The sequence below is a fragment of the Panthera leo genome, chromosome E3, assembly GCF_018350215.1.
Source record: "Panthera leo isolate Ple1 chromosome E3, P.leo_Ple1_pat1.1, whole genome shotgun sequence".
NCBI lineage: Eukaryota > Metazoa > Chordata > Mammalia > Carnivora > Felidae > Panthera > Panthera leo.
The window spans coordinates 34,050,330-34,071,302 of NC_056694.1; the positions used below are offsets into that span (position 1 = coordinate 34,050,330).

General features: G+C 56.1%; 1 protein-coding gene across 4 annotated transcripts; it reads right to left on the minus strand.

The window, feature by feature from the left end:
- Positions 1-390: 390 nt before the first annotated feature.
- METTL22 (methyltransferase 22, Kin17 lysine) lies at positions 391-20,680 on the minus strand. Of its 4 annotated transcripts, none has more exons than XM_042922133.1 (11): positions 20,604-20,680; positions 17,596-17,761; positions 14,595-14,948; positions 9,185-9,225; positions 8,951-9,095; positions 6,232-6,303; positions 4,870-4,923; positions 4,083-4,163; positions 3,768-3,870; positions 1,752-1,920; positions 391-493 (listed from the first exon to the last, which is right to left on the minus strand). In XM_042922133.1, the coding sequence occupies exons 2-11, from the start codon at positions 17,699-17,701 to the stop codon at positions 458-460; spliced, it is 1,161 nt and encodes a 386-aa protein (XP_042778067.1). In that variant the 5' UTR covers positions 17,702-17,761; positions 20,604-20,680; the 3' UTR covers positions 391-457. The 4 variants fall into 4 exon arrangements, with proteins under 4 accessions (XP_042778067.1, XP_042778066.1, XP_042778068.1 ...); XM_042922132.1 differs by lacking the exon at positions 20,604-20,680 and adding an exon at positions 18,949-19,431; XM_042922135.1 differs by lacking the exons at positions 391-493; positions 1,752-1,920; positions 20,604-20,680 and adding exons at positions 1,928-2,651; positions 18,949-19,431.
- Between the last annotated feature and the right edge of the window lie 293 nt (positions 20,681-20,973).

Below are 20,973 nucleotides of genomic sequence, written 5' to 3' on the forward strand. Positions count from 1 at the left end.
TTTGCCTCACTCACTCTGCGTGGTGTTATTGCCGCCGGTGTGGCGTGGACATTAAACACATCTGTGAGCAGGTGACAGAGGGGGGCACTAAATGCCCCTGGCCGGGCCCTGGGTCCCCTGCCCCCCAGGAGCCCTCCAAGTAGTCCACTCAAGTGGAATCAAGGTGCGAATGTTGATTCCAAGCCAGCTCGCAGCTCTCGACACGGCCCTGGAGTGCGCATGACGAGCTGGCCGCACGGAAAACACGGGCAACGACACGACTTCCAGCCCAGAGCAAGAACGCTCTCCGGCTGCTGCTGGGAGGCAGCAACGGCCCCCAGAAAACAGTCTTGAGGCCTGTAACGTACACGCGCCACATTTTTAAAACGATAAAATCTCAAGCACATCACTTCGTGAGCTTTTTATTAGAGATGTCCTCTAAGAACAGTCGAGAAGCCGTGCTTGGGGATGCGGTGGGTCACATCACCGGTTCCACAAAGATCTTCCAGAGCTCCTGCAGCAAACAGAGAAAGCGGGGGTTCCTGAGTGGCGCAAAGGAGACCTCGCGACGTCAGAGAGGCAAGTGATTCACCACGGAGGACAGCACACAGCACACGAGCTGCCCCAAGGGTGGGGAGCGCCTCCTGATTCTGTCGCTCTGCCTCGCCACGAGAGAGCGAGGAGCTGGACGGACGAGAGGACGTCACACAATCAAGATGGGCCAGAAGACGGTCAGCCAGCCACCGCTTTCCTGTTTGGGGAGCTCTTAAGTGCCATGCCCCGTGGCCGCTGACTTTCCGGGCCGCGTGCCTCTCCTCCTACCGCGGGCAGGCGGAGAAGGTGCAAACACACACCAGCTCCCGGTGGAAACCCGACGTCCTCGCGGGCAGAGGACGGTTGGCCGTCTGTGGGGGGCGGCCCGGAGGCAGCGGAGCCAGAAACACAAGGTGGCTCCTCGCGTGTGGCAACCACACGGATTCAGCGCCGTGCTTGCTGGGCGGGCTCCCTGTTGGCCCTCCTCCCCCCTGTCCTCCTCAGAACTCCACCTGGTCTCCGCGCGCCCGGAGAAGGGGCACCACAGCCAACAGGCAAGGAGAACAAAAGACATTAGTCCCAGACCTTTGGACTGCAGCTCCCAGTTACGTAAGCCATTATTATCAAGGGTAATTTTGACTTCTCGGATTTCCTCCATGAGGGGGGTTTAAAGCTGTAACGGGAAGCGGCCGGGCCCCAGCTCCGTGGCTGCCTGGCGGGGTGACTTACCCGGTCTCGGCATCAACTGAGGCCGGGGAGGAAGGAGCTCGGCCCGGTACCCGGCCCGTGTACCGCTACTGGGAGGCTTCCTCAGAGGCCTAGTCTGATGGACCCAGCGGGCCTGGTCGGAAGGGCCACTGGCCATTAGACAAGCCTGCCCAGTCCGGGAGGCCAGCCCATGTCCATGGCGAAGGTGTGGCCTCCAGCACTGGGGCTCCTGCATCGAGAACCCCACCACGTGCCCCCCGGCGGACTTCCTGCACCCCAGCCGCCTCCTGTGCTTGGCCCACTTCCTCCGCAGCAGGAACTGCCCGCGGGGAAAGAGCGCCCTGTAAGTCCAGGGCGACAGACGGCCCGCGGGCCCACGTGCAGACGCGGTGGCCCCTCAGGATGGGGAGACCCCACCGCCGTCTTCGGTGCCAGCCGCCCCTCTGCCCCGGCAGCACCGGGGTGCGGCGCCCGCGTGTGGGGGCCCTGGGTCCGCGGTGTCGCGCACGGCAGTGACAGCCCGCACCTACCAGCTGCTGGATGCGCTCGTAAACCAGGAGCTGCGGGAAGGAGGCCTCCACCCGCTCCACCGCGAAGCGCAGCCGGCCGTCAGCCAGCCCCTCCAGCCGCCGCAGCCAGGAGCGGAAGTGGTCGTACGCCTCGCATGTGACGTCCAGGTGTCTGAGCGTGAAGTTCAGCCTGCAAACAGGCAGGCGACACACACACGCCTCGCCTTCCCGCCGCCTCCCCGACCGCACTCCCCACCGGTGGATCTTCACCGCGCGCCTACTGGTGCTGAGCACTGGGCGCGCTTCCTTCCCGAATCCGCAGGGGAGCCCGGGAGGTGGTTCCACTTCACAGACGTGGGAACCGGGGCTCAGGAAAGTTGAGTCAGGTGCCTGAGATACCACCGCCGGACAGACGGGCCCCGCCCTGGACTTCAAAGTGGTGCAGGAGGCGGACGCAGAACACCGCCTGCCGGCTTCCCCACTTCCCCAGCACGGAATCTGCGCGTGGGGTGCCCACGGCTGCATATGTGACCAAAGGACGAAGGGCAGGGGCCTCAGAGCAGTGGGCGCCGAAGGCCGCCGGGAGGGGGTGGGCCAGGGCGACTTCAAATGGGTCCTTCCAGAGCCCTCCCAGCCCAGCTGCTCGGCCATTTCTCCACCCCAACCTGCAACACGATTCGACCTGAAACTCAAATTCTTTGCCTCTTTCCCTTCGCTTCTCCACATCTTTTACTAAGAAGAATTTCCAACAGTGTGATGGACGGCCCCACTTGCACCACCACCAGCTCACAGCCGCTGAGGCCCCTCGCACACCCAGAATGGATTATTAAATAGCTAAGGCCAGCCAGCACAGCATTTCTCCCGCGAAGATGGACACAAGCATCTCAAAAACATAAAGCCTCTTCTGTTTCTTTGTTTCACCTAAAACAAATTTAATGATAATTCTTTATCATTCCAACATTCAGTTGGGGTTCAACTTTTCCTGACGGTCTCGCGTTCTCCCTGGGTGGTCTATAAAACCAGTCTCCAAATGGGATCCACATGCTGTCAGTGGTCACGTGTGCCTCAAAGGGGCTCCTGGACATTTTAGGTATGAACGATATGCCCAGATGGACGGTGTGGACACAGCCATGGTCATTTCCATAGGGCGGATTTCTAGATGCCGGAATGCTGGCTCACTAAGTACGTTTGGTTTCACGGCTTTTTTTTTTTTAAGATTTTATTTTTAGGCAATCTCTGCACCCAACATGGAGCTGGAACTCACAGCCCTGAGATCAAGAGTGGCAGGCTCTACTGACTGAGCCAGCCAGGCACCCAGGTTTTATGGCTTTTGCTACATATCCTGAATTGCCTTCAGAAAAGTTGTGGACTAGGGTTCCCTGGGTGGCTCAGCTGGTTGCGTGTCCAACTTCGGCTCAGGTCATGATCTCACGGTTCGTGAGTTCAAGCTCCACATCGGGCTGGCGGCTGTCAGCACGGAGCCTGCTTCCGACCCTCTGTCCCTCGCTCTCTGCCCCTCGCCCGCTTGCGCTCTCTCAAAAATAAATACACATTAAAAAAAAAAAAAAGGACAAGTTATGGTCTACAACATGATCGGAGAAAACCGTGTGAAAGATGTCTGCTTCTACCATGAAATGCCACTCCCTCAGCGGGAGCCCCAGGGCTTCCAGGTGGAGGGGTCCGTCTGCATCAGGGGAGGACAGACGGACAGAGGCCTGGGGTGCTGAGGAGACAGATGGCGTCCCGGAGGGGACGTTCAGAGAGACAGGCCCTGGACAGCGTGGTGGCCACGTGTCCATGGTGCAGCTACGTTCAAGGGCTCGTCTGCTCGCAGACCAGCGTGACAGGCTCCCTGGCACCCCTCAGCCTTCCTCTCCACCGGCAGAGCGGGGGCGGCCGCAGGTACACACAGGGCCGGGGGATGACACAAGGTCACGTGTGGGAGGGCAGCACGGGCTGGCACACAGCAGGGGCTCCGTGCGTGCGCGTCGGGCCGGCGCGGACAGGAGCACACTCCAAGGGGGGCGCGGAGCTCACCGCTTCTCCACAGACAGAATGGCCGTGCAGGCGTTCTGCAGCTTGTGAGCGAGGCGGGACAGGGTTTCAAACAGAGCGTCGGTTAGGTCATCGTCGTAAAACACTGCGGGGAAGGAAACAGGCATGAGGGGAAAACCCACCACCACGGGCAGATCTGCCCCTGGGAGGACCCCCAGCACCGCACCAAGTCCCTAGAAACGTGCCCCCGCGATGGTGCTCAGGCTGGAAACCGCAGGTGGGCACGGCGGGCGCCTGGGGGCTGGGAGGGCTCCGCGGAGGAGGGGCGGGGGCACCGCTGCGACCAGGACGCCTCACCTTCAGCCGCAAGCAGGATGGTGGTGTGGCTGTACAGGTCAGAGACATCCTCCTGCGACCAGCTGAAGGGGACCTCCGGGTCTGTGGAAGAGGAGAGGCCACTCTGCACGGCCCTTCCCCCGTGGGCCAGCTGGGAACGGCGGGCACCAGCAGGCAGGGCTGCACCCAGCAACGGCACGTGTGGCTGCCAGGGGTCTGCCTCCCCACCGAGGGGCGGGCACTGCTGCCCCGTGAACTGCTGTGCGGCCCTGAAGAGGGTGCTTCCCCTCCCAGGGCATCACACTGGAGTGGGCATTACTAGACATGCCCTCAAGGGCGGCTGGGGAGCTCTGGGGCTATGGGCAGATCCTCGACACGCAATGACTCTCCCACCTGACACCTGACGGGAAAGGACACTTTACACACAGCAGGCAGTTCACACAAGCATGTAGGTCTGACACAGCCCGGGTGATCAATTCAGAAAACTCTCCCACCAGGGGGCCCTGTCCTTAGGACAGGACAGAGTGCTGTGTGCGAGGCTGCTTCCCAGCCCTGGGCAGGTGCTCAGCCCTGAGCGTCAGGCCTCACCTGTAGCTCAGGGGCCACTGTGCCTACTGTACGGGGACGCTCCCAGTCTGAGTGACAGAGCGGGTGGAAGGTGCCAGGAGCTGACACTCATCAGCCGACGGAGAGAAGTGGCTGTGGGCCGAGGGGCTGCGGCACAGCTGGGAGCCTGCAGCTCAGCCCAAGCCACAGGGAGCTAGGCCAAGGGGCTGTGAGTCCGCTGGGACGGGGGTGGGGGGCGCACCTGTGCACAGGTCGTCGCGGAGCCAGTCCAGTTCTTTGACCTTAACCACACCCCCTGCAAGAGCAAAACGAGGCAGAACGTCCAAACTCTAGTAACAGTCGGGGAAGAAGATAAGCCTTCCCCTTCTACGCCGAAATCCCTCCATCCCACCAGCACGGAGCGCCAAGCATCAGGTCTGGCACCGGACATGGGGAATACAAAGGTGTATGAGACGTGTCCCTGTCCTCGGGGACCGTCAGCCCAGGAGAGACTGGCGGGTGGGCACACACCGACAAGGCAGGGGTCAGGGCACTGTGATGAGGACAAGCCGAGCAGAGGAGGAGAGAGGAGCTCAGGTTCAGGCGGGGGTGTCAGGGAAGGCTCCAAAGAAGGTGAGTCACACCTGCCCCTCCCATGCCACCCTTGCTGACTAGGCATTCGACAAACAATGTGACGGGGATCAGGCAGGCCCCGTGGCCCAGCAGGGTGTCACCCAGTCACACACAGGTCAAAATGCAGTGGTTCAAGGCGAAGCCAGGCTCTGGTAGGGAGCTGGGACCTCGTCTGGAGGTCTGAGCATGATTAGGGGCAGCAGCACGAAGGGCCAGAGGGGGAGCCTCAGACAGGCTAGGGTGACCAGAACAGAGGGAGCCCTGTGAGGCAGGCGTCGCAGACGGCAGGGCCAGACCCCAGCGAGATCCGGGACAAGCAGAGGGGTCCGGTGTGCACTCAGACAGCAGTGGAAGACCTGGAGGGCCTGAGGCCCGTGGGCTGGAGCGGCCGGACAGTGGGAGAGCGCCCCCGGCTGCTCGGGAAGGGTCTGCACGTACAGTCAGGGGAGGGTGGCCGCTGCTTCCGTCGCATGAACTGGATTCTGCGGGTGGTGCGGGGGGTTGGGGGGGTGGGAGGACGACGGTCTGGGCAGAGGGAGGAACTTACGACGTGAGTGCTCTGCTTGCTAGTGAGGCAGTCAGTGGAAAAGGGAGGGGGAGCAGGCAGGGGCCAGCCCACGAGGGCTGGGAGGCAGAGGGGCTCACACTTCACCCTTGAAGCTTTTTCAGAGGGGACTTAAGGGGTCAGGCTTCCATCGTCACTCTAGATGCTTCCCGGAGGACACCTTGGGCAGGCCACACAAGGAGCTGGGAGACCAGGTGGGGGCCACTGCCATGTCCAGGAGGGAGCGAGCTGAAGCGGGACATGGCAGGGGATGCGGGGAGGAGGACAGGGCACGAGGACGGAGTCATCAGACGTGAAGCTCTGGGAAGCCAGGGCGGTGCCCAGAAGGGCAGTGGCCAGACTCCATCTCCCAGTGTCACAGTACAAGGTGCTTCTCCCACCTGCCAGAGAACCCTCCCCCCAGCTGGAAGACCCACCGGGCCTCACCTCCAGCGGCAGTCAGGTGGCCGTTGAGGGCAATATTTCGCTGGCACATGGCCAGGAGATCTGCGCCGACATCTGGAACAACAGAACGGCAGGCCATAAGACCCCAGCCGTCACCACACTGTCATCCCCTGGTTTCTGCCTGGAGAGAGCTGGGACGACAGCATGACTGCAGAGAGGCACAAGACGAAGAGGAGAGCGTCTCCCGCGTGCGCACTGCCACGGTTCAGTGTGCTCCCCTTGAGGCTCTTCTCGATGACCTTTCCCTTAGGGAAGAGTTGACGGTGCTGGTGGGGACGGACTCTGTGCGCACTCCAGAGGGAAGGGGTGAGGGCTCGCAGTGCGGTTAGCGCGTGTGACACAGACGCGGGTGTTTGGATGTGACGAATCGAGATGCACAGCGGGTTCCAACGAGCCGCGGGTGCCCTCCCGTGCATGACTCGCTGTCACGGCCGTCGTGCATCCCGAGCCTCCCACTGCTCTGACCAGGCGGTGTCTCTCACCATTTCAGCACAACCCAGGCACACTCAGTGCATCCATCCCTGATGGGCACGGGGTGTGGGCATTTTACCAAAACTTACCAAAACCCCTAACATGCGTCAGGAGAACGCACGTGTGGAAGGCACCGAAGGCCGTTTGGGGACGCCTGCCTGGCCTACGGCTCTGGACGCCCAGACTCTGTCCCATCACTCACTGTGGACTCAAGGAACGCGCAGAGCCTGGTTGTGGGTGGGGGAAGTGCCCTGCTCAGCACAGGGACACATCTGTCCCTTTCCCTGGGCCACTGGCTCGAGGGACTACTGCACACACCAGTCCAGCGGCTTGTCAGTGTTTAGGGCAGTTCTTGTCCAAATAGATCTCGTGTGGGATTCTGACACAGAAAATGGGACAGAAGAGAGCAGCTTTGGCCGAGGGGGCGTGGTGGTAGACCAGAGGCCTGGGGCTGGCCCCCAATTATCCCTCTGCCAGCTGCTGAGGGAGCTCTCACAACTCTGCTCCGTGGAAAACTCTGTTCCATGAACCACCGGCGCCCTCCCCGCGCCCCACATGACAGTAGCTGTGTGTATGACCTGGGGCCAGCCACCCGACCTTAGCCTTAGTCTGCCCACCTGGACAGACTGGTGCCCGGCTCCCTGGCGAATGCCCGGGCTCACTGTGAAGGTACAAGCAGGTGCAGAAGCACGCGAGAGGCCGTGCAAACTGCAGCGTGCTGTCTAGAGGCAAGCTCTCTTCTCTGTGCCAGGAAACCTCCCTCTCAGGGGTAAGACAGCTTGGTCACGTCCTGCAGTTGGGCACCAGGCACAGGGCAGAGCACCCGCGGGTGGCATTATGGCCTGACTCTGAGAAGCGCTCGCTGGCAACCGACACGACCCAGTGATGGAGCAAAGGCGGGGGCTGCCCCGCAGACTCCCGTCAGTGGCTGATACAGAGTATCTGCCAGGCGTGCCCCGTCCCAGGCGACCCCCAACCTTCCTTTCCTGTCTCAGAAGCAAAAGATGGGCACCGTGAGCGGGTGGCCGGGCATCAACGAGATGCAGACCACAGCAGCAGATGCCCCTTCCCGCCTAGCAGACGTGGAAGATGTCAGCCACAGCGACACTAGCTGATGAGCTACTGCCCTCTTACGAACTGGTTCCCACTCTCTGAAAGGGTGTGTGGGCCGGCGGGGAGCCGAGAGCGCTGCTGCTGCTCCCGCGTCGAGCTGCCGGCGTCATCGCCGAACTATGGTTAAGTAAGACATCATCACTGCGGGGAGGGGAGTGAGGGCTACACGGCATTTGCTGTAATATTTTCACAGTTTCCACGCCGGTATAGTATTATTGTAAGATAAAACACTGAAAGAGAAATCCCTTGGCAATGTGTAGCAAAAGCTTATAAAGGGTCACGCCTGCTTCTAGGAGTCCAGCCTGAGGACTATGAGACAACGGGGCACAAACGTGCTCACCACGGTGCAACGGACAACTGTGAAAAACACAAACAAACAAAAAAGACCAAAACGCATGGCAACCACCAAAATGCCCAGAGATAAATATTACCTGGTCATTAAAAGTCATATTTATAAATAATTTCTAATGAGTTTGGAAAATGCTCTTGGAAAAACATTTTTCAACATTTTTGGCAACACACAGCACAGAATACACAGTCTGATCTCAGCTACTGTCTGGGAGTAGGTACGCTCCAAACAAACAAACAAACAAACAAACAAACAAACCACAAGGGAAAAAACTATGTAATGATCGATCGCAAAGCTCCCTGCAGACAGCAACTTCATCTGTTCTATTCGCTCCTGGATCTCCTGCATCTAAGACCGTGTCTGGCATACTGCAGGCCAGAGCTGCATAAATTGCACACTGTTGAATGGATCTGGGGTTGGTAACAAAATGAGTAAACTGTATCTCCTGCCCACAACACGTAGGCAAGATTTCTACAACTGAGAAAAAAACGATAAACCTGTTTTCAAGCCTTATAAAAGCCATGCTCCTTGCAGTTTTCTGAGATGTCTGCTCTTTCCCAGGGTGATGGGGTGTGAGAGGTTTCAGGGGGGTAGCTGGTGCCTCCTGGAGTGAGGGGTCCTGCACTGTGGGTGTGGCCGGAGAAAGCAGCAGAACGGGATGGCAAAATCAACAGCGGCCAAGGCCCAATTCCCAGCAGCTCCTCCCTTTCTGATAGCACGCTCCCTGCGAAGAGACGACGTCCCCACAGCCCGAGGTGGCGGGCTTACCTGTACAATATACCGTGCGTGCCACGGTGGCTGCGATGATGCTGGCCAGCCCCGTGCCCGCCCCGAGCTCCAGCACGGTGCGGCCCTGGAAGAGGTCCCGCTGAAAGAGGATGTAGTCTGCCAGGAGCAGGGCGCCCCGCCACACCTGGAGGAGACAGGGACCAGGAATGACAGGTGACGTGAGGCTCCGGGGAGACCCCACAGGGCCACAGGAAGTGGATGGGGCCTACCCACCTGCTTGCCAACATCCTCCAGGGGGGTGGCCATGGTGTGCTCTGGACAGGATGGAGACCAAAAGAGAAAGGGCCACTGTGAAAATGCAGACGGACAGAACACAGACAGACGAGGCGCATGGCATCTGCAAACATGGCCAGATGGGCCCTGAAGTCGGGTGTTCCAGAGAGTGGCAGAAACACAGGCCACGCAGCAGTCGGGGCGGAAGCAGGTGGGTGAGCATCACTCACAGTGCAGGCCCTGAGGCTGCTCAGAAAACCGGGTGTCTCGGACCCACAGCCTGAAGACTAGGGTCACCGTGGGTCATGGGCCCACCTCGTCAAACACGCACACGGCACTTCATGATGCTCGATAACTGCATGTTACATTACAACATACTCCTGTTGTCCTGATCAACTGTAAGCTGGTAGGAGTCACAACGCATTCCAAGTATTTTCTTTTTTCTCTTTTTTAAATTTTTTTTAACATTTATTTATTTTTGAGACAGAGAGAGAGCATGAACAGGGGAGGGTCAGAGAAAGAGGGAGACACAGAATCTGAAACAGGCTCCAGGCTCCGAGCTGTCAGCACAGAGCCCGACGCGGGGCTCGAACCCACGGACCGCGAGATCATGCCCTGAGCCGAAGTCGGCCGCTTAACCGACTGAGCCACCCAGGTGCCCCACTAATTTTTAAATTTTTAAAAATTTATTTATTTTTCAGGGGGGGAGAGAGAGAGAGAGAGAGAGAGCGAGCACGAGCGGGGGAGGGGCAGAGAGAGAGGGAGACACAAAATCTGAAACAGGCTCCAGGCTCAGAGCTGTCAGCACAGAGCCCGACGCGGGGCTCGAACCCACGGACCGCGAGATCATGCCCTGAGCCGAAGTCGGCCGCTTAACCGACTGGGCCACCCAGGCGCCCCATTAATTTTTAAATTTTTAAAAATTTATTTATTTTTCAGGGGGGGAGAGAGAGAGAGAGAGAGAGAGAGAGAGCGAGCACGAGCGGGGGAGGGGCAGAGAGAGAGGGAGACACAGAATCTGAAACAGGCTCCAGGCTCTGAGCTGTCAGCACAGAGCCCGACGCGGGGCTCGAACCCACGGACTGCGAGATCATGCCCTGAGCCGAAGTCGGCCGCTTAACCGACTGAGCCACCCAGGTGCCCCTCCAAGTATTTTCTTACACTTACAACCACACTAGAAGTCAACAATGTAACTTGGAGCTTATATCCTTTCTTAGCTGAACTATGATAAGAAGTCTTCTCAAGCGCAAACTATATTCAGCTAAAGTCGGTGGAGGTATGGGGGCGAGGGGGAGAGAACAGAAATATGAGACCAAAGGGCAAAAGGAAAATGGCAAATACCCTTGCTGTTAATCAGAGCTGGCTGTCGTATTTCTTAAAATTTTTTTTTCAGGTTTATTCATTTTTCAGAGACAGAGATAGAGTGTGAGTGGGGGAGGGGCAGAGAGAGAGGGAGACACAGAATCCGAAGCAGCCTCAGGCTCTGAGCTGTCAGCACAGAGCCCGACTGCCGGATGGCAAGATCATGACTTGAGCTGAAGCTGGACGCTTAACCAACTGAGCCACCCAGGTGCCCCGCGGCTGCCATATTTCTAAGCAAGATGGTGACAGCCACCAGAGGAAAATGCACACGGCACGCGCGCAGGGGGGCATGCACACAGTGGGGCAGCTCCGTGTGACCGCCAGCCTTGCACAGATCAGACCACACACTCACAACAGGAGCAGGGACTGAGGCCCACGGGGATGTGTCCCCATGCGCCCTCCGTGAGGGTCTGCCCGAGGAGGCGAGGGGGTCCCCGCGCTCTGAGTGCCGGCATCTCAGGGAGTCCCGTGAAAGCCGAGAGCCGTGCATACGAGCGGGGTCCAGAACAGAAGGCAACCTCTCTTGTGCTCAATCAAAGCGGCAGCCACCTGTCCCCGGGCCAGGGGAGAGACCGGTCGTGTGAGCTCCTCCTGAGAATCGGGGCCGCTGCTCTGTGGGCTTCTCCACGGTAAATCTGACCCAAGATTTTTGCCTGACATGCAGACTTAAAATCTGATCCCTGAACGCATGACTGATGCGCTGCCTGGTGGCACCTTGGCTGGACAGGATACTGGTGGTTCGGGAGAGGCCACGTCTAGCCCCGACACGCACCCTTCAGGACTTCAGGCCACCAAAGCCCAACACGTACCCACCCACCAACAACAGAGTCCCTTCACTGAACACTGACTGGACAGATGCCCCCTGAGCCAGGCCAGGGGCCACCGAGGTTGTACCTGATCCTGGCAACAGCCCTGTGAAGTAGCCATCACCACCCCACCTACAGACGAACACACTGAGGCCAATGCGCAGCAATGTGGTTGTAAAAGTTATGGAAAAAGCACCTTTTCTCCGAACCGGGCACCATGCCAAACGCTCTGAGGGCAATCTCTCATCTCACCCTCAAAACCACCAGGGGAATGGGCTTGGGTGCTATCTCACAGATGAGGAAAGGAGGCTGACAGAGGCGAAGCAGACGGCCTGAGGTCAGAGCTAGTAAGTGGCGGGTGTGCGGTTGGACCCAAAAGGGTGCCCAGGGACGCGGTGTAAAGAACAATGGGTAGGGGGACCCCTCTGGCAGGCTGAAGAACCTGGAACTGAGAGTGGCAGGGAAGAGGCTTCCCTGGGGTCCTGTTTCTGCAGCCCTGCTCCAGACCCTCGGTGTCGGCTGCCCCCGGCCTGCCCCCTCCCCAGTCTTCGCACCCCCACCATGCACCATCCCCTGGGTGCGGCCCGTCTTTCCTCCCATGGGCCTCCTCCCATGCTGAGCACTATGCCCATGAGAAACTGGGCTTAGCAGATGGGCTGAGACAAAGTTTCAGAGTCTCGTCTATGTCTCTCGACCTGTGGGAACCTCCCTCTCTCTCAGCCAGCCTCCCTCCCTGCACTCAGAGCAGACCCCAGGGACTAAAGCTAACGATGTGACCAGGCACTGTGCTAAGAGCTCTTTGCGAGCCATCTCCTCGTTCTTCACAACTAGAAGTGGTTACACCCATCTTACAGATGAGGAAATAGAGTTTGTAGAGATTAAGGGAACATGGCCAAGGGAAGAGGCACAGGCGTCAGAAGCTGACAGCCCGAGTTCCAGCCCTGCCTCTTCCTCTTCTCTTTGGGTCTCAGTTTACCTATAAAGCAGAGAAAATGGCCATAATTTACTTTGAACCTTGGGTCTGTGGATTCCTAGCAGGTCCATGGATAAAGTTTTTAAGTTTTTGACAATCCCTTGAAATGACCTGGAAACCATTCTCTTTCCGTATTTTTTAATCGGCTTCTCAGATACGTCCACACCCTGAAAAAAATGACTTGGTTTATGGCTTGGAGGAAAAGGGTGGTCAGGAGACCGACATCAGCTTAGCATCTGCTCTGTACCAGGCCCCGTACAGACACTTACTGGGCATTATTTATTACATTATCATCAAAAGGCAGTATCCTGGACTCTGTTTTATAGGTGCAAAAACAGGCTCTGGGTGTGCAAGACACTTGTCAAAAAGATCACCGGGCTTGTGAGGGTGGTGGGGGGTCAAAGCCCAGCTCTGCCGGTTGCCAGAGTCCAAGACCTGGTCCCTTACGTCACAGTTGGAACAAGAGGTTACTGCTGGAAGCTAATTTAATTGCCTTGCACTCCCCCTCCCTCGGGGCAGGTAGGACCGAATGACGCTTGCTGAAAGGAAGGGACCCCGCCATGAGGTCCGTGAGATGGACTGGCCGGGAACCTGGCCATACACTGGCCCTTAGCTGTGGGACTTTGTTCTCAGTTTGCAAGATGGTAAATTCTCAGCATGTTAAACACACACACACGCCAGAGGCCGAACCCTCAGTATGAACAACCAAGTCGGCCACTCTCTGCTCAGGGAAGCCAATTAAGTGACGAGTGAGAGCAAAATGAGGCATCGTAGCGTTCCCCCCAACCTCCCTGCCAACAGCTCCCCAGAACAGAACTTCCCAATGTTCGGATCATGTGACATTGAGTAAGAACATAGGCTGTGGTGTAGACAGACCTAAGTGTGAATCGTCATCCTGCCACTGACTGGCTGTGTGACCTGGGGCAAGTTCCTCAACCTCTCTGAGCCTCAAATCTCACATCTGTGAAATGAGCATGCTCACCCCTGGAAAGGCTGTGAAGAATAGAGGTAATCCATGGAAAACATGGAGTAGGGTTCTGGTGTGAATTACACATCACCCCCAACGGAACGGTCTAGAACAGTCGGCCTCGTACCAAGCAGACACTCAGCAACTATGAGTCGTATGGCTGCGCGGATGGAGAAGAGCTGCCCTGCTTCTGAGAGGGCCCTAACTGACCCTCCGGCCCCAACCTGCACCATTGCCAGGGGTTGTAGGACCCTGGACCTCAACGAACAGACTCAACTCAGAGTTCTTTCCCCCCAAAACAAGCAGTGTCGGGGTGGCAAGAGTCCTGGCTGTGGAGGTGGACGACGTGGGTTCAGAACCTCCTCACTGCCCCCAGCTGCATGGCCTCAGCTTGTCACCTCCTATGTGTACACTCCCCCTGACCCTCAGAGCAGGGCTGTCAAGACTCCTTTTTACGAAGTGATGCAGATAAAATGTCTAAACACAACGGGTGTTTAACATCAGTGGCTCACTTCCGGCCCCAGCTCCCTACGGCTCCTGGCGTTTCTAATGTGCCCGCTTCCAAGATCTGAAATCCTGGTGTCATCAAGCCCCTGTGCCCAGCGGTGACCACGTGATACTGCCCTGCACGCCTGCCAGAACTCATTCCTTCCCTTCTCCTGCCATGTCACCGCCTCCCCTTTCCCAGCTGGCCTCTAGCTCCCAGGCCGTCTGATTAGCCCACAAGCCTCCTCCAGATTAATTCTGGTCCACCTCCTTCTCCCCCCTGCCATGCTCCAGCTCCAGAATCTCCCATGGCTCCCTGTTGCTGGCCAAGTTTTCCACAAACTCTACCCTGACCCGTGGCCCCAGCACACTGAGTTGGATCAGAACATCGACGCAAGAGGGGTAAAAGCAGGGCACCCTGGAGGAGGCGATGGCTAAGCTGATACATATAACAACTAGCAATGTGTTAAGAAAGCAAAGGCTGGGGGCAGGCTCTCCAAGAGGCAGGTGGAGCACAGCAGAGGCCCGCAGCGAGAAAGCGCATAGAAGGGTGTGCGGTGCCTTGCGAGCTACGCCCAGGGGCCTGGACTGTACCCTGGGGGCAGTGGGGAGGGGACCTGTGTGTCCTGAACAGCTCCCCCTACTGGCAGCGGCACCACCTGCTCTCAGTTTCCGCGGAGCTGGCTCTGGTCCCTTGTCTGGTCCTACGGCACCCAGACTTGGGCCTGCACACAGAGCCCCCCCCACACGGCCCACGCCCTGGGCCGTGATCAGCACTGCGGTGCGACCCACAGCGCAAACCGGACCTGCATTTACCTATTCTGACGATATCCCGGGGGCTGCTCTCTCGTGCTCCATCTGCCAGTGGGTCCTCTTCCTCCTGCGTTAGAATCGTGGGATGTACCTTGTCTCTCGGAGGCCCTGCTGGCTCGGGGTCTGAAGCAGTCGGTGGTCTCCTCTCCACGTCCAAATCCCCGTCTTCGTCCAGCCGAGTTCCAAGCCCCACCTGGCTGGTGGCGTCACTGTGGCCGCTCCCCGGAAGGGGCCTGGCACTGCCCGGCCCGGATGGCGGTGTCTCCTCGGCAAGAAGAGCGCCCCGACCATCACCCTCGGCCCCTGAGTCTGTCCGAGAGTCTCGGTTCCACAGAAGCTTGAACTGGGACAGGAAAACTGAAAGGCAAGACGAACACAAAAGGAGAGTGTCTCCAAGCTGTCTCCTCCTGCCAGAAAATCTTATTTCCACCCAGAGTTTTAAACGCCAGATGGAGGCATCCTAATACCCGCAGCAAAGGCCCGCTGGACCCAGCCCAGATGCTGGGGCTACTGAGAGCAGCTACCACGTGATGAGCGTCTCCCGTGAAAACACTTAGCTCTCATTATCTTAGCCCTCCCTGTTGCTATGAGGATAGTGGCACCAGCTCCATTTTTCAAATGGGGAAACCGAGGCTTAGAGAAATTAAGTGGGTTGACAAGTCTCCACAGCTTTGGACATGGCTGAGGCAAGACTCAAACCCGGAGTCTGCTCATTCCTAAACTGCTGCCCTTCACACTACACTGTTCCACCTCTCGAGATCTGGAGGATGGGGCGGGGGGGGCTTGGGTGACTCTGCTGGTTAAGTGTCCGACTTTGGCTCAGGTCATCATCTCATGGTTTATGCGTTTGAGCCCCACGTCAGGCTCTGTGCTGACAGCTCGGAGCCTGGAGCCTGTTTTGGATTCTGTGTCTCCCTCTCTCTCTGCCCCTCCCCTGACTGTGCTCTGTCTCTCTCTCAAAAATAAATACACATTAAAAAAAAAAAAAAATCTGGAGGATGGGACAAGGACACCAAGTAGCCGTCCCCATCTGGTGGCTAGAGAGTTACTGGGACAAGTTTCAGTAAGAGCACAGGTTCCAGAGAGGGGGGCTGGAGGCAGGGGTGCACCCCAGGCTGTCTGACCCCAGGCCAGTCACCGATCTGAGTCCCAGGCTCCTGAGTTCAGGATCCACACGGGACACAAAGAAAGGGGAGCACTACAGAGGCACCTTGGTGGCTCAGTCAGATGAGCATCCGACTTCGGCTCAGGTCATGATCTTACAGTTAGTGAATTCAAGCCCCACGATGGGCTCTGTGCTGACAGCTTGGAGCTGGAGTCTGCTTCTGCTTCTGTGTCTCCCTCTCTCTCTGCCCCAATGCACTTGCATTCTGTTTCTGTCTCTCTCAAAAATAAATAAACATAAAAAAAAAAAAAGAAAGGGGAGCACTGCACCCAAGGACAGGCTAATACAGGGAAATCAAAGCCAGGGAGGGTGGTCAGGGAGGACCTGTGTGAGATGACATGTGGAGTCAGGGCTGGGAGGGAAGAACCTTCTGGGTAGAAAACCGGTGAGAGCCAAGGCACTGAGGGAGGAAGTGCACGCAGCGCATAAAAGATGGAAAGGAGCAGAGAAAGATCAGTGCGGACACACAGGCAAGGGCTGGGTCAGGCTGGGCCACACGGGCCAGGCTAAAGAGTTGATTGTATTCTAAGAGCAAGAGGGAGTCACTGGAGGCTCTACATCAGGGCACTGACGTGATATGCATTTTCAAAAGATCCCCTTGGCTTCGGGGGAGAGGAGCAGGGGGAAGGTGTGCAGAGCAAAGCCAGGGAGCCCGGGTGGGAGGAGCCGGAGGCGAACAAGTGATGCAGGGGGCCGATGAAGGGGGCCAGAATGCCTGTGGTGGGGGCACCACTGGGAGCCCCAGCCTGTCTCCCTCCTGGACCACGGGCTCCCTGAGGGCAGGGCTTGGCTCATCCCCTGCTGCACTCCCAGCATCAAGTCCTGGTGCCTCTCCCCCTCCACAAAGTAGGTGCTCAGGAAAGCACAGTTTACTCTATGAAAGAGGGCGCTTAAGTGGAGTGAGGTCATGCACCCCAATGTTTATAGCAGTACTATCGACAGCAGCCAAAGTATGGAAAAGAGCCCAAATGTCCGTCAATGGATGAATGGATAAAGAAGATGTGGTACACGTACACACAGACACACACACACACAGACACACACACACACAGACACACACACACACACACACACACACACACACACACACACACGTACAATGGAGTATTACTCGGCAATCAAAAAGAATGAAATCTTGCCATGTGCAACTACATGGATGGAATTGGAGGGTATTATGCTAAGTGAAATTAGTCCTCGAAAGACAAACATCATAAGACTTCACTCACATGAGGACTTTAAGAGACAAAACAGGTGAACGTAAGGGAAGGGAAACAAAAATAATATAAAAACAGGGAGGGGGACAAAACAGAAGAGAGTCTTAAATATGGAGGATAAACAGAGGGTTACTGGAGGGGTTGTAGGAAGGGGGATGGGCTAAATGGGTAAGGGGCATTAAGGAATCTACTCCTGAAATCACTGTTGCACTATATGCTAACTAACTTGGAGATAAATTTAAAAAATAAAATTAAAAAAAAAAAAAGTGGAGTGAGGTTGGGGTGCCTGGGTGGCTCAGTTGGTTGAGCATCTTAACTCTTGATTTTGGCTCAGGTCATCTCAGTTTGTGGGATCTGGCCCTGTGTTGGGCTCTGTGCTTACAGTGTGGAGCCTGCTTGGGATTCTCTCTCTCTGCCCCTCCCCGGCTCACTCTCTCTCTCTCTCTGTCTCTCTCACTCACTCAACAAATAAACGCTTGGAGAAAAAAAAAAAAAGAAGTGGAGTGAAAACAGCTGAACGGTCCAATCTTCCCAATCTTCTCCCCAAAGAGAGGAGTAGGAGAAAACAGCAAACAAAACGGGGTCCACAGGGTGCTGGGCCCCTCCACACGCACCCGGGCCTTACCAGGCTGCCCCATGCCGTTCAGCCGCACCATGAGGTGTCTGTGGTTCGGGGTGTAGAGGTGGACGTCTGACAGCACAGTGTCACTTTTGAAGGTGACCTCGTCCATGGCCAGGGTGGGGGCCAGCTACCATGGCCGGGCTCCACGGGAATCATGGGACAGGAGCACCTGGAAGGCAAGATCAGGTCCTTGGGATGGCAGGTCTCAAAGGGGAACAGTGTAAATACTTAAACAGCTTTGCATTACCCCAGGAGAAAATGCTTCCTTTTGTAATTCCCTTCATTTTTCCTAAAGGAGAAAGTCTCAGGGCCTTTGTAAGGGCCTTCGCGAGGGAAAAGAATCCAGCTAGAATTGTTTTATTTTGTTTGCACTGTGTTCGCACAGTAATCTTTAATTTATGGCAAGGGATCCGAATTTCCATGTATACTGATACCCTTCCCTTTTAATTTCCAACTCTTCTACTGTGAAAATTTTCAAAGAGACTAGAAAGCTGAGGGCATAGCATGATAAACAGGCATATACCCGCTGCTTAGATCCAATGATCATCAACACCTTGTCATAGGAGGTCAAATGATCTACTGGGGTTTTTGCCCTCCTGAACTGAGAGTAAATTCTAGATATTTTACCTCTATATTCCTCTACGGCATCTGTCTCCTAACACATGTTCTTACATTACCACAAGACCATTAGCAGATCTAAGATGATTAATTCCTTTGTATCATTTAAAACTCCATCCATAGTCAACTATCCCCATTTCTCATGCAAATGTATTTCGTAGCTGGTTTTGCCTAAAACAGTATTGGATTTACAAAGTCAACTCAATTCGCGCTTTGCATTTATTTTCCCTTTACTTTTTTTATTCTAGAAGTTGACCGTAGCTGTCCAAATGCCCTTCGTTGCTTTGAAACTTTCTTTTTAAATTTAAAAAAGAAAAAAAAAAAGAGTAGATGCAAAGGAAAAGCAACCAAGGGGCGCTCACTATACAGGTGATATGTAGATAGAGGAAATTATGCAGGTTAACACAGCAACAACTGAAGTCTGGAAAACCACACCTGAGGCAAAGTGGCCAGAAGAGAAAGGCTCCCCCTCCAAACCAAGTGGTCCACCTCATCAAAAAGCATCAAGCAGAACCATGTATACACCCCAGTCTCCCACCTCGTGGTGATGAGACCTGGGGGAAATTACGTCACCTATCTGGACCTGCTTCTCCAGCTATATTCTCACTGTGCAGGGGTCCTGGGGCGTAAAGCACTGAGCATTGTCCGTGGTCCACAGCTGTTAGTTCCTTGTCCTGGGGGTGGTTTCAGGCCTTCGGCCCAAACCTGCCCATGACCCCCGACAGGACTGTTTCTTACCTGGCTTAGGTGTGTGCACTAGCTGTGTGTGTTAGGCATGTCATGAAACCTCTCAGGCCTCCATTTCCTCAACTGGAAAACAGGCTCTCCTTGCAATCTGAATGCACGTACTGTCACAATCTGAGCACGTGTAACAGAAGTTCCTCGGTTTAAGGACTTGATGTGGGGGAGCCAAAGTTTCACAAAAGTTTCCAAAAGTTGTTTCGTGAAAAAGCTGACACCTTGTTAAATTAGTCTCTATGCTGGCTCTTCCCACAAGACAGTGTAAGCCAGGACAGAGCCAAGTGGGTTGTGAAGGGAGGCTGTGAAGCTAGTAAAATGATGCATGATTTCATGATGCCAGTGGAAGTTATGGAGGAGACATGCCCCATCCTCAGGCAGAAGCACTCAGCCAATGAGGACTGGAAAAGTTAGGCTGGATCCCAAAAAAGGACCGAAAGTCTTAAAGGTAGATGTGGCTCTCCCAGCACTGAAAGACGTCCTGGGGGAAACTGAGGACTTCCACCTATAGTTTTGGAAGAAAAAAAAAAAAGATCCCCTGTGACGATGCTGTGAAAAGTCAAACTTGAACCAAAGGATGCTGTTTCCTGCCATAGTGCCATTTTGTTGGAAAAATGACATGCCACAAAGGAGCGTAATATTACAATTACACATCAGCTTTTCTTAAAGACGGACCAAAATAATACTCATATTCTTAAATGCTAGTTGAATTTTCGGTTTTAAAAGCCGAATTACCCAGGCTTCCTGGAAATGTGCCTTACAACTGAGAACCAGGAAGTGGAAACCCTTTAAAGGGCTTCTTCTAGAATCAGTTATGGGGGAATAGATGTGTCTTGTACATACCTTGGGGCTTGTGTGAGGATTAAACAAGACGAGGATCAGTTTTAAGGTTTGGGTCAAATAAAGAAAAAGAGTAAGTATCAGTCATTATGGCAATAATCGTAATTCTTGACGAGCATGCTTGGAGATGGAGAAAGGCAACAAGTTTTTCCATTTGGGAACAGCTGACTCAGAGTATCTGTCTGGGAATGCTACAAATGGATGTGCCTCGACCCGCTCTCCTCACTGGAGAGGAGGGAAAGGGCACCCACACTGCAGATGGGATCCCCTCCGACTTCCTTGGGGCTGCAGGTTCATCCCGCAGCACCTGCTGACAAGTGTGTCCTTGGCTCTTACAAGCTGTAGGGGCTAGACTAAGACGCCGTCATGCTTTCTACGGCGGTTCCCCAGTCAGGGTTACCCCCCAAAGCAGTTTGCTTTCTCTGACAGTAGGTGGCCAGGCGTGGGATAATACAGACCAGGGGTGAAGACGGGGAAGCTGGAGGGGCCACCGCCCAGAGTTGGGGTCAGGGGTCCCAGGGACCTCCTCCTCCCTCGGGGCTCTTTCCGTCCTGCCTACTCCCTGAAACCCTTTCAAAACTCATAGTTCGGCCTCGCTCTCCCTTCTTAATCCGGAACCGAGGTGGCTGCTTGGGCCCGGGACAGAAACTCACATGACAAGAGAGCTCCTTCTCCCTACACCCTTGCTCGGAAGGGAACACTGAGACCAAGCGGACTTGGGCTTTAGGTTCATGGGAGCCCGGTCTCGAGGCCAGGCTCGCTGCCAGGAGGCTCCCTGCACTCCCCGCATCCGGCCGCCTCTCCCAGGAACTTACCCGCCGCGAGTACCAGGACGGAGTCCGGCTGAGCCTTCTCAACCCCGGGCTCAGGCGGCCGCCATAATAGGCGGCCTGCGCAGGCGCGGCCCCGCCTCCTCCGCGCGCGTCGGCCGGCGCCACGCCGTAACCACGCCCACCTGCTAGAACTGCCCGGGCGAGGACTCTCGGGACCCTTCCTTAACAGGAAGCTGGTGGCCCTTGGTCCCTAGTACTTTGTCCCTTCTTCCATTCAGGAGGCCTGACACAGACCTGCCATGTTAGGCCATGAGGGTCCTACCTTAAGTTATGACCCAGTGGCAATCCTACATTGGGGTCACCTCCTCCAGGAAGTCTTCCCTGAGTCCTCTTCCTCCAGCTCACGTTGACC